Source organism: Sylvia atricapilla, chromosome 15 (assembly GCF_009819655.1).
Source record: "Sylvia atricapilla isolate bSylAtr1 chromosome 15, bSylAtr1.pri, whole genome shotgun sequence".
NCBI lineage: Eukaryota > Metazoa > Chordata > Aves > Passeriformes > Sylviidae > Sylvia > Sylvia atricapilla.
In genome coordinates, this window is record NC_089154.1 from 3,705,176 (window position 1) to 3,718,078 (window position 12,903).

The following is a 12,903-nucleotide window of genomic DNA, read 5'->3' on the forward strand; positions in this document are numbered from 1 at the left end:
AATGGTATGGTAACATGTAATTAATTTAGAAGCAAGCGTTACGTTAAATTTTTACAGAATCACAGAATTTTCAGGGTTGGGAAGGACCTCTGAAGATCACTTAGTCAAACTCCCTACCACGGAGAGGTCACCTAACGCAGGTGACACAGGAACGCCACAGGTGGGTTTGGGCTATCTGCAGAGAGGGAGACTCCGCACCCTCCCCGGCCCCCTGTTCCAGCGCTCTGCCCATCTCCATGGGAAGCAGCTCTTCCACATGTTGAGGTGAGTCTCGTGTTTTAGTTCCCGGCCGTTTCTCTTTATGCTGGGAGGGTGTCAGCGCTCCCCGGCAGCCGCCCCTCCGCCGCCCGCCCCGCGCTCCCTCAGCCGCTCTGCCCTCTCTCCCTCAGCCGCTCTGCCCTCTCTCCCTCAGGCTCTCTCCCAACTCTCCCCTCTCTCCCTCAGCCGCTCTCCCCTCTCTCCCTCACGCACTCTCCCCTCTCTCCCTCACGCACTCTCCCCTCTCTCCCCTCTCTCCCTCAGGCTCTCTCCCCGCTCTCCCCTCTCTCCCTCAGGCTCTCTCCCCGCTCTCCCCTCTCTCCCTCAGGCTCTCTCCCCGCTCTCCCCTCTCCCCCTCACGCACTCTCCCCTCTCTCCCCTCTCTCCCCCACGCACTCTCCCCTCTCTCCCCTCTCTCCCCCACGCACTCTCCCCTCTCTCCCCTCTCTCCCTCACGCACTCTCCCCTCTCTCCCTCAGGCACTCTCCCCTCTCTCCCCTCTCTCCCTCACGCACTCTCCCCTCTCTCCCTCAGGCTCTCTCCCCTCTCTCCCCTCTCTCCCCTCTCTCCCTGAGGCGCGGGCGGGCGCGGGGCCGGGGCCGCCCCCTGGCGGGCGGAGCGGCGCCTGCGCGGCCCCGCGGGGACCCCCGCGCGCGGCGTCTCGCGAGAGGCGGCGCCGGGAGCGCGGCGGGAGGAGGAGGAGGGACGGGGAAGGGAAGGGGAAGGGGAAGAGGAAGGCGAAGGCTGCGGTGCCCGGGCGGGAGGTGAGCGCGGGGCCGGGCAGGGCTCGGGGGTTGTCCGAGGAGCCGGGCGGGGCTCGCTGAGGCGGTGCCGCCCCGGGGCTGGACCAGCTCCCGGTTATGAGCGCGGCGTGCCCCCGCCTGTCCGCCCGCTCTCCCCGGTGCCAGGTAGGGCTCGGCTCCGGCGGGACGCGGGGCTGGGGCTGGGGAGGCTCTGCGGGGCAGCTCCCCTTCTCCACACAGGCGGTACCCTCTCGGCTGGATGCTCCCCGGGGAGCTGGGCGGGTTTAGCCTGGGTTAAAGGAGGATCGGGGGAACCTCATCGCTCTCTGCGGCCACCTGGAAGGAGGTTGTAGATAAGCGAGTGTCGGTCTTTTTTCCCGAGTAGCAAGAGATAAAGACGAGGAAACAGCCTCAAGCTGTGCCAGAGCCACAAGAGAGAGGTGGCGGTGCCACCGTCCCTTGGAGGTAGATGTAGATGTGGCACTTGGGGTCACGGTTTGACAGCGCTGGGTTGATGGTGGGACTCGATCCTAGAGGTCTTTTCCAGCCGTAGGGATTCTGTGTCTCCCTCCAGCCCCGGTGCTGGGCCCGAGGCCGGTGCAGGCTGCCGGGGCTCTGCAGCCCCTGCCGGGCTGGGCGATGCCGGAGCGATGCCGGGGTGCCTCCCGACGGCACAGCCGGGCCCCCAGCGCTGTGATCGCTCTCTGCCAGCCCCAGCTTCCCCAGCAAAGCTCCCGCTGCAGGGCTGAAAGCTGCCGGACCCAGGTGTCTGTAAGGTGACCGCAGCCGGTGCGGTGCCGGGGTTGTGTCAGGACACAGCCGGTGTCCCCGGTGTTGTTGGCCCGGGCTGCAGCACCGGCGCTGCCTGAGGTGCTTCCTGCGATTGTGAAGCCAGGGACGGTGCGTGCGATGGAAGTTTGTGATAAAGGTGATGGATGAACAGGGTGTGCTGTGTTTGGGGGAGTTTCCTCCTGAAATTTAAGAAATTGTGACAGCTTCCGAGTATGGATATTTAAAAAAGAGGTGACAAATGCTGCCAAGCCTGTACAAACTTTTTGGCAGCAATGGCTGGCAAGGTGCTGGCAAACTGGAGATTAGGATGTTCTTCTGCTGGTGTCTAACACACATGGGCTAAGTTGTGGTGCAACATGCAAAGCAGCTCTGTTTTTTCTTATGGTGTACATTTATACTAATGTAAGTATTGATGTCATTTGTTGGGTTAAAACTTCCTTGCTCTGCAAAGTAGACTTTTAGGAGGCTGGGGAGAAGCAATGTGTTGAGGGATAGCCAAGTGCATGAAATTTGTTTGTTGGTACAGTCTGCTTTGGGTGATGGGAGCTCGTTCTTCTGCACCTTTAGGAGATTAAATTGGTTCCACTGTTGTAGAGGTTGCTATCTCTAAGCATAACTGGTGTGTACCATGATATGTGAATATAGAAGGCTGCATGGGTCCAGTGCCTCCTGGGGAAGTGCCCCAAGGGAAGGTATCCATTTGAATTTGGTGGGGGCTTTATGTGTTTTTAGAAGTTCTTACTCCCCTTCTTTCTGTCTTAGTAAGCAGGCAAAATCCAAGTAAGCTGCCTGAAATCCTGTATCTTCTCATGTTAGATCAACTGGAGGAGTTGAGGTGGTTCTTAGTGCTGGGGAAACCCAAAGCAACAAGAGAGGGGATCTGCACCCAAGCCTTTGGAGGCACATTTCTTTCAAGGCCACTGCTGTTCATAGAGAAGGGTTATTGTCCCCTGTGCCTGGCACATGCCTTTCTGTAAGCTGCTTTATTTTCTGTAGGCCTTGCTGCTCCTGCAAGTGAGTTGGAGTTACTTTCTTTTGCAGAGAAGCTGGAAGAGAATGTAGCCAGGAGGAGAGGAATAAAGAGACACAAATTACTTGAACTCTTATCTCTCCTAAGAGTGAACAGTTACAGTTGGGCTGTGAAGTAGAAAAAAGTTTCCAAACCCCCGAGGAGTTGCATCTGCAATAGCTTTTGCAATAAGAGTGCTGGGGACACATCTCTTCTTTCTGGTGTTAAATGAGGCTTTGAGAGGTGGTTGTCTGACGCAGCAGGGGATTTGGCATTGGATGAGTGACCTCAAACCTCAGTGTCTTCCTCGGGGCTGGGATGGGAAGAAAAGTTCTTGACTCACACCCAGGCCAGGTTCAGGTTGGAGATGGTGACAGGATGGCTGCTCAGGGGACTCTGTAGGATGATTATAGCACTTGGTCCACTTTCCAGTTTGCCAGCACCGTGTCACAGAGGCAGCTTTGTGTGGGTCCTGGTGCACGTTCCTGTTGGCTGGTGACTTTGGGTTGAACTTGAATGTAAATTCTTGGCTCTTTCTGGAAGCTTTTTCCCTTTGATTCTGGCAAGGAGAGGACAGAGGCACGTTCCCTCTAATGTGCACAGAGACCTCTAATTTGTGCATTCAATCTGGCATCCTTTATGAAGTGCTCAGGAAGGGGATGGGTCATAATCAATAGAGCAACTCTTGTTTTCTGCAGCATTTTCCTTCTGAGGGGGAATTAAGCTGTCTTACTGCTCTTTTCCAGGGTTCCTCTCTGGCACTGGTAGAGTTAATGGAAGTGGAGTCTTTCTGATTCTGTGCTGCTCGCTGCTGTGTGTGTGTCTTGGAAAAGCCCAACTCTCTGGCAGGCCTGCGTGCCGTGTCCTGGAAAGCAGGCTTGGAGCCCTTGGGGTGCACTTGGTACAGCTGCATTGTGGGGTGGCTCTGCTGAAGATCCCTCTTTCCATTTGCCCCAGGAATGTGAGTGCCACACACAGTGCCCAGTCTGCCCCTGTCGCTGCTGCCAGGAGGGTGATCCATGCACGCCTGGCTGGGACAGCTTTGCAGGAATGCTGGGAGGCTGCTGTGCCGCCCAGGGCTGTGGAAGCTGCTGGGTATGGGGACAGCAGAAAAAGATGCTCCGTGGAGCTTTCCAGGCTTGCTGCATTCCAGCCAGCCCAGAGGTCTGAAGCAGCGCTGGAAGCACAGCGTGCTGGGTTCTGTGCGCAGTGGGCACCCTATTCATCCAGAATAGGAAGCAGTCCCTGCCCTGAGCAGCTAAACGGGATCAAAAGCAAGAGCAGATCTGGGCAAAACTCAAACCCTGGAGTGTGCCAAGCAGGAGGCTTGGCAATGTCCCTCCATTATCTTCTGCTGCTGGACTCAGATGCTTGGTCTGAGTGCTGACGCACATATGTAATTTGCCCCTTCTTTAGCTCTCTGCTGATGTCTCTGGGTGTTTCTTCTCAGATCTGCTCCATCTTCAGTCTTGACTAGCTAAACACGGAGAATTACTGCTGAGTAATACCTGCTTCTTGATCTGCAGAGTGTAAAACGTTATGTCTGCAGTTCCTCTTAGCAGGCAGAATAAGAACCTGGCTTTAGGAAAGGGCACTTTTTGGTGTTGCAGTGCAAAGTCTTGTGTTAGGCTACAGCTCTGCTGAATTTCTGGCTCTCTCTGTTTTCCAATTGTAAATAAATACACCAGGGTGGAGAAACCATAAGCCTTTGGATATGTGCTTTTTGTCTTGGGACAAGCTGATCTAATACTTTGACATGTAACAGTATCTAGTATTGTTCCTCTTTGTTACTAAATTCTTGTCTGATGTTTGAAACCTAGACTTTGGCTGTTAAGACCCGTCACCCCTGAGACACAAGCAAAGCTGTGCAGGGGACTTTTTACCGAATCTTTCACTGCAAGGCTGCAGTGAGCCTCAGAGGTGCTGAGCACCTTTTCCCTGGGAATGACAGAGCTCGACACTTTGGGAATCTGGACTCGAGTTCTTCTGCATCTCTTTGAAGGGTGGGGTTGTTGCTGTTTAAGGGTGGTGTGAATTGGCTGGGGAGCAACTTCTGTGTTTTGGGAAGAAGAGACACCCAGCCTTCATTTAGAAAAAACTTCTCAGGGCAGCTTGCCCTGAAGTGGCTTTGTTTTCAAAGCTGGTGTTTGCAGGGTTTGTTCTGAAGTCATTGGAAAGATTTGGGATGTCTGTGGAAAGGACAGCTCTTGTTTTTTATCTGTAGGTGCTGCTCTGTGTTTATAATCAGAGCCTGGACTATGCTTGGAGGGGTGGAGAACATTGCAGGAACTACTTGTAGCTCCTCACTTTGCTGTGTTGTTCTTCCCCGGCTGTAGGCACTGGCTTCTTGCTGGCTTGGGCAGAGATCAAGGCTGGTTTGCCAGCCTGCCTCTGCACGGAGCCTTGGACCAGAAAACGTGCAGCAGGGTGGGGAGGTGGCTGTTCCCTGAGGATCCTGGGGGAAGAAAGGGGCTGGGAATCATGGAAAACAGACAGCAGTGAAAAGATGGGGTTGGTTGAAGCAAAAAACCCAAACCTGCTGCACCCCTCAGAACAGATGATCTGAGCTGCCCCTTTAACAGTGATTTCTCACCTGTCCTTGGTGATCAAGAGTTGCTAGTGTTGAGTGTGATAGAAATATAAATTACATTAAAGCAGGAGAAGAGTTCCTGATTCAACAGTGCCTGAACATGAACACAGATTTACCAGAGCGTCCTTAATCTCCTAAGTCATTCAGTTAAAAGTAATCTCTCCTTTAGACTTTTATTGATGCGTGGCTCTTATCAGGACTGTGTCCCTTTGTGGGAGGGTTGCAGAAGAACTGTTTGTGTAATCTTTGTTCCTGGCAAAATGAAATAGCTACCAAGAAAGATCATTGAGATAACACCACTGGGTGCCTTCACACAGAGTAGATAAGACGGTGTGTTCAGGTCAGTGATGTTCTCTCAGCAGGGACTTGCTTTAGCCACTGAGGCAGTGGCACCTTTAGCCCTGTATTCCTAACTCCAATAAGGAATTTGTTTTCAGCCCAGAGCACCTTCATGCAGAGATGACACCACAGTGTGTTACCAAGAGATGAAATCATGGATTGAGGCTTCTTTCTTCTTGTGTGTTAGATAGTGTAAAAATCAAGGAGATCTGAAAGGTAATTGGCTCTGCATACTTCCTGTGTGTGGTTGTGTATTTTAATACTCTCAAACTTGCCTCTGTAAGCTCTAGGTCTGCAATCAGGTTTTACTAATTTTTAAAAATTTAATCAGAGTTGTCACCTAACTTCAAAATCACCTAACTCCAAAAACTTGAGATTGATAAAAATCCACTATTGCTATGAAACTGATATAATTGCAACACATTATGTCTGCTTTTGGCCAGCCAGCTCTTTTCCAGTCTCTATGGATACCTCTGACTCTCACAGCTCTCTCCATGTGCAAAAGGGAATGGTCAGCCCCACGACAAGTTTTGATTGTGCCAGGTCCTTCTCTCCAAACCAGAAGGATTAAAGGTTCAACTAACTTTTTTTTTTTTTTTCCTTGTACCTTTCCAGGCTCCTGCTCTGCAGCACCATGCTGGATCCCAAGCCTCACTCTGCAAGCCAGAGGTGAATCCAGGTGAAAGCCAGCTACCACAGTAGGTGTCAGGATGACCAAAGCACGGCTCCTCCGTCTGTCTGTGGTGCTGGTCTCCATCTTCATGATCCTCCTGATTATTGTGTACTGGGACAACGTGGGGACGGCTCACTTCTACCTGCACACATCCTTCTCCAGGCCCCGCTCCCCAGGCGCCATCGCAGCAGGGGAGGACTGGGAAGCCTTGCCAGATGTCGATGAACTTTTGGCAAAGCTGCTTAGTTCGAGCCTGAAACAGAACAGCTCTATCCCCCGAAAGACAGAGCAGCTCCTCGTGCAGGGCTCCAACAAGCCCGCGCTGAGTAACCTGGAGGAGAACGTGCGGGGCTATGACTGGTCCACACACAAGGACAGGAACAGCTTGGACCAAGAGAAGCTGCAGGTGGAGAGGCAGAGGACGCTGCGGGAGTTTTGTGCCAATTCCAGCTTCACCTTCCCCACCAAGGAGCGCTCCTTCGACGACATCCCCAACTACGAGCTCAACCACCTGATCGTGGATGACCGCCACGGCGTCATCTACTGCTACGTGCCCAAGGTGGCCTGCACCAACTGGAAACGAGTGATGATCGTGCTGAGTGAGAGCCTGCTGGACCAGGGGGTCCCCTACCGGAACCCTCTGGATATCCCCCGGGAGCACGTCCACAACACCAGCACCCACCTGACCTTCAACAAATTCTGGCGCCGCTACGGGAAGTTCTCGCGGCACCTGATGAAGATCAAGCTGAAGAAGTACACCAAGTTCCTCTTTGTACGAGACCCCTTTGTGCGCCTCATCTCCGCCTTCCGCAGCAAATTCGAGCTGGAGAACGAGGACTTCTACCGGCGTTTCGCCATCCCCATGCTCAAGCTCTACTCCAACCACACCAACCTTCCCACCTCCGTTAGCGAGGCCTTCGGGGCGGGCCTCAAAGTCTCCTTTTCTGACTTCATCCAGTACTTACTGGATCCCAGGACAGAGAAGATGGCCCCCTTCAATGAGCACTGGAGGCAGATTTACCGTCTGTGCCACCCGTGCCAGATAGACTATGACTTCATCGGGAAGCTGGAGACGCTGGATGAGGATGCTGCTTATTTATTGCAGCTCCTCAAAGTGGACAGGCTGCTTCGCTTCCCACCCAGCTACCGGAACAGGACTGCCAGCAGCTGGGAAGATAACTGGTTTGCCAAAATCCCACTGGCTTGGAGGCAGCAGCTCTATAAGCTTTATGAAGCAGATTTTGTACTCTTTGGCTACCCCAAGCCGGAAAACTTGCTTAAAGACTGAACGTGTTTGGGCAGTGCGTGTGGGAGGGAACATCTGAAATACCAAAAATGTTTAAATCCTCCTCATTTTTGCTCTTAACTCCCTTCCCAATGCAAGTTGGTACAATGAAATATATTTTTTCTACTGCTTCCCCTTCCATTTTTGCAATAATGCCAGAGTCCAGGGTATTCCAGCCAGCTGTGCATATGCAAAAAAATGCCATTTTTTTGGGTTCTAATTTGTTTTCTGTTTTTTTAAAATGTCCCCATACTTTGTGATGGGTTGCTGCCCTTGGTCACTCTGCCAATCATGTCCTTCAGTAGCTTTTTATTAATACTTTTTAAAAATTAATATATTTAAGATATTTAAAACAAAGTGTGTGTCGTGGCAAAGGAAGGGAAGGAATAAAAAAAAAGAGATCAAAGAAAACCCCAAGAAATTATGAACCTGCCTCTGTGTGTTGTCTCAGGGCTGCTGTTTCAGAGGTCCAAGGTTTGCAGAGCACTTGGATCTCTCTGGGGCATGGGATGTTGATGATGCCAGGTCTGCTGGTGGTCACTCCAAGGCAGTGGGATGGGTCAGTGCCAGACTGTGCCAAACAGGCCTGGAAGAACACCTGGAAGGGCTCTGGTGACTCACACTGCTCACAGGTGTGGAGTGTGACACCAGGGTCACAGGAAGGAAACAGCACTGGGAGCAGTGACAAGTCCTGTGGGGTGTTTTGGGGCATGCAGGTGGCCAACACAGCACCTCTGCACTGCCTGACCTTTTGGCGAAGTGCTGTGGGACTGTGCTGCCCACAAAGCTGAAGTTCAGCCCCTATACCTTGCTGGTGTGGAGCATTCCCAGGACTTGTCCCGTTCCAGGAGGGTGCTGAAGTTCTTAGGGGTTGTGGCCAGCCGGGGTGGGCAGAGCGTGCCCCTGGGTGGGTGAGCTGGCCAGGCCCTGCTGCTCTGTGTCCTGGTCACTGCTGCATGCAGCACAAGTCCCTTGAGGACTGTGTTGTGTCCTCATCATCCCCGTGCATGCTTTAAGGGGACGTGGCAGGGATGATGATGCTTTTCCCTGGGAGAAGAAGATCCAAAAGGTTTCTTTCAATAAGCAGATGTCAAGGTGAACTCCAAGTTTGTCTGTCTTCAGCATTCCAGCTACTGCTCGTGACACCACATCCTCATCTGCTGCCTTTCTGCTTATTCCAAATGGCTGATGCAGATTTGCTCATCTGCCTTGCTGGGACCTGCTGCAGGAGTGATGGTTCCCACTGTGCTGGGAGCATGTGGGCTGCTTCCCAAAGGAAATTAATGCCTTTAGAGACTTTTTGTGTCTCATCAGCTGAATCTGCTTCTCTTTCTCTCTGAATTGCTCTGCAAAAACTGTTTGCTTAGCAGATTAGACAGGCAACTCTTTCAGAGCTGAAATGCTTGATTATTTCCCTGGACTGTGGACAGTATTGCTGATTAAGGTCCAGGGTCAGGCCTCAGGAGACAGCTCTGTGTTTTGGGGAGACTTTTTGGTGTTGGCCTTTTGCTCAGTTTCTCTCCAAGCCATCAGCAGGCGTGACTTTTCCTCTCTCTCTCTTTCCTCACTTCCCCAATTTCTGCACAAGTACATCTAGGCACTCCGTGCTTTTCCTAACAAATGTGCTGTATCAAGCTTTTTAACCTATAAATGAGAGGTAATTGCTGGTAGTTGGACTCAAAATAAAGGGTTTGTTTCTCCTTGTATTCACACCACTCTCCCGTAATTTCTGCAGAGTTATTTGCAGTTTAAATGAGCCTGAAGCCATCATCAGGGTCTTGGTGCTTTGCTCCTCATAGCTTGGGGAAAAAGGAAGTGCCTGTTTCTGAGTCATTATTTAAAACTAATAATAGAAAAGTGTTGATCTCTTCATTTTTTTTTCCCCAGTTAACAGTTAATTGCTGCAAAACAGAAAGATGTAGAGTCTCGTCTCCTATAATGAGTAATCCCGGGAGTCTCTTGGTTCCTGTTACATTTACATTTCTTCAGGGTGGGTTCATCCTGCTCTTCAGAAAACACAGCGTGGATGTTTTCATCTCTTGTCTTTTCAAAGTGTTTATTTTTTCCTCTTTTAATTTCCATGTAATTGATGTTTAGTATGTGCAGGCATGGGGGCTGGGGCCGTAGCACAGATGCCATGTGAGCTTCCCACCAGCTGCTTCCCCTGCACCTCCTGGATCTGGTTCTCTCTCTTCCTGCCCCTCTGAGCAGAGCTTGGAGCCCAGTGCCACCCTGCAAACCAGCTGCTGCCTCCCCAGCCACACTTGTCCTGTGATTCATGGCCACAGCCTGTCCCAGGGACATCTTCTCAAGGTCACTGGTTAGCAGTCATCCAGGGCAGGGAAGGAATGGCTTGTAGAGCGTTACTATTTTTGGCAACGAGGTCCTGGTTGTGCAGTGGGCAGAAAAGGTGCCAAATGGCTGCAAAACCTACCCAGCAGCTGCTCCGTGTGGGGTGAGAGTGTACCTTCTCCGTGTGGCTGCCTTGTGATTTAACAGTCAGAGAAGAAAAAGGTTTTTCCAAGGTTTCCTTCCCTTGCCGACACTGGCTAGACGGGGAGACTCGGAACACACCGATTTCTCTTTCCACATCCAAAGCTGGATGAAGTGAGTAAATTCCAGCTTTATGTGCTAACATCATCATCCTGCATCACACTGAGGTCCTAAACACCCCGTTGTGAGGCTGAGCAAGCTGCCTGCATCCCAGTGGCTTCATCAGCTTTCCTGGGAGCTGCAAGCAGAAAAGAATGTATGGATGGCATGAGGCCACCAAGGGCCCTATGTTCTCTACTTTCCCTCTTTCAGCCTCTTTCCCTCTTTTACTGATAGCTTAGACATTTTAGTGCTTGCAGAGCTGTCCCCAACCAATGTGCTGGGTGCTGTTGGCTCTCTCCTCATTTTCCATTGCCACGCTTCAAAGCTCTTCCCGGGAGGAGCAGTAAAACTCCGATGGGGAGTGTTCATGTTGCAGTGCTCGGCTTCTGGATTCAAAATAACTTGTTCCTTGCTGCTCCTCCCCTTTGAAGCCCTTCTTCCCCACCCTGCCACCACTGTGAATGTATTGTTAAGAAGTCGAAGGGGATCCAGGCTGTGCTGAGCTTTGTGGTAAGACCACTGGGTTGCCAGAACTGGGATGTAGCCTCTGGCTTTGGAAATGTGCATTTTTTGTGGGTTTATTGCTCTGTTCTCATGATGTGAAAGTGTGTATGTAGGGGGGAGAAGAACAAAGAGCTCAACCAGCCATGCTTCCTTCCCCCCTGGTTTCGTAAAGGAGCTGGAATTTGGTATTTGACAAATAATGGCAGGCAGAATGCATCCGTGCTGGCCTGAAGTCAGAAGAGGGCTAAAAAGCCTGGAATGTAGAAGGTTATGATGCTAGTATCAGTTTCATGAGGGGTGGAAAATGCTTTGAAGCAGGCTATTTGTGTCTGAATAAACCTGGCTTTGTCATTTCATGCTCAGCCTGCAAAGTTGTGTCCTGTTCCCCTCTTGGCTTTCTTTTCCCTGGGGTTGACCACTTGGCCAAAGACAGCACGGAGTCTCTAACGAAGCAGAACTGATGTGCAGATGCAAAAATAACCTGGGGTTTGACCAAGATGTTTCCAGCTGGGTAGAACTGAAACCAGCTTTAGTGCTTGCTCAGCATCAGAGCCAAAATCTTTACACAACCACTGAAGAGATTTGGTCCCTCACTGTTTGATGCCGGATTCTCTGGTGGAGTGGGATGCACGTGACCTGGCTTTGCAGCCCCTGTGTCCTCCAGGAAAGGGCTGTCAGGTCAGAACTCCATGTTTTTTGAGCAGTGACATGACTTTGTCAGAGCAGGAGTGTTTTTAACACACAAGTACATTTGCATCTCAGTATTTTTTGCCTTAACCCTTTAATTCGCTTGTGTTTAGGGGGACAAAATTACAGACTCATCACCCACGGGCAACATTCACCCCGGGACAACGTGTGAGACGAAGTGTGTGTTTTGCATCCTTTTAAGGTGGCACTGGGAGGATGGAGGGCAGGGGATGAATGGCAGCATTGAAAGGGTGGTGAAGAAAAGCCAGTTTGTTCCTCCTTACGTAAGCTGGACCTTTGCAGCGCCCGCGGGGGAAAGCCGGTGACTTGGCAGGGTGCTGTGGGGCTGTGGTGCACAGCGGTGCCAGGGAGGGTGTGGGGTGTGGTGGCTCAAAAGAAACTCGTGTTGCTTGAATTTAAGGGCTTGCCCACGCTGGTCTTGCTCATAAACCCTCTAGTCAAGGGCAAGAGGGATAAATAAAGCAGAATTTAATAAAGCCATTGATTGATACCTGGCTGTTTGGGAAAGAGATGGGGAGGATGGGTGGTGCTGGCTCTGGAGCTGGCACAGTGCAGCTCTTCTCTCTCCTTGATTTAATCAAATTGGGGATCGAGCTCAGACTGTGCAGGCTGAGGTCTGGCCTTGCAGGAGTAGGGGAGCATTTGCCCTGGGGGCTGTGGCAGAGTGCCATGCCATGCTGGGAGTGGTGTGGAGAGCCTGCTGGGACAGAAAGGGTCCTGGGATGGGAGGGATGGTGGGGAGCCCCGTGATGGGACAGGAGGGATGGTGGAGAGCCCTGTGATAGACAGGAGGGATGCTGGAGAGCCCTGTGATGGGACAGGAGGGATGCTGGAGAGCTCAGTGATGGGACAGGAGGGATGCTGGAGAGCCCTGTGATGGACAGGAGGGATGCTGGGGAGCCCTGTGATGGACAGGAGGGATGCTGGAGAGCTCAGTGATGGGACAGGAAGGATGGTGGAGAGCCCTGTGATGGGACAGGAGGGATGCTGGGGAGCCCTGTGATGGACAGGAGGGATGCTGGGGAGCCCTGTGATGGGACAGGAGGGATGCTGGAGAGCCCTGTGATGGGACAGGAGGGATGGTGGGGAGCCCTGTGATGGGACAGGAGGGATGCTGGAGAGCCCTGTGATGGACAGGAGGGATGCTGGAGAGCCCCGTGATGGGACAGGAGGGATGCTGGAGAGCCCTGTGATGGACAGGAGGGATGCTGGAGAGCCCTGTGATGGACAGGAGGGATGCTGGAGAGCTCAGTGATGGGACAGGAAGGATGCTGGAGAGCTCAGTGATGGGACAGGAAGGATGCTGGGGAGCCCTGTGATGGGACAGGAGGGATGCTGGAGAGCCCTGTGATGGACAGGAGGGATGCTGGGGAGCTCAGAGATGGGACAGGAGGGATGGTGGAGAGC

The 12,903-nt window shown here is 52.2% G+C and overlaps 1 protein-coding gene across 2 annotated transcripts; it reads left to right on the plus strand.

Moving 5' to 3' along the window:
* Nucleotides 1–985: 985 nt before the first annotated feature.
* Nucleotides 986–8,340, plus strand: CHST12 (carbohydrate sulfotransferase 12). 2 transcript variants are annotated; one of them, XM_066329745.1, is made up of 2 exons: nt 986–1,022; nt 6,347–8,340. In XM_066329745.1, exon 2 carries the CDS (start codon nt 6,442–6,444, stop codon nt 7,690–7,692), a length of 1,251 nt encoding a protein of 416 aa, XP_066185842.1. In that variant the 5' UTR covers nt 986–1,022; nt 6,347–6,441; the 3' UTR covers nt 7,693–8,340. The 2 variants fall into 2 exon arrangements, with proteins under 2 accessions (XP_066185842.1, XP_066185841.1); XM_066329744.1 differs by lacking the exon at nt 986–1,022 and adding an exon at nt 1,052–1,166.
* The last annotated feature ends 4,563 nt before the right edge of the window (nt 8,341–12,903 follow it).

Coding starts and splice junctions, on each gene's coding strand:
- CHST12 (XM_066329745.1), top strand. CDS start 6,442: ATGACCAAAGCACGGCTCCTCCGTCTGTCTGTGGTGCTGGTCTCCATC.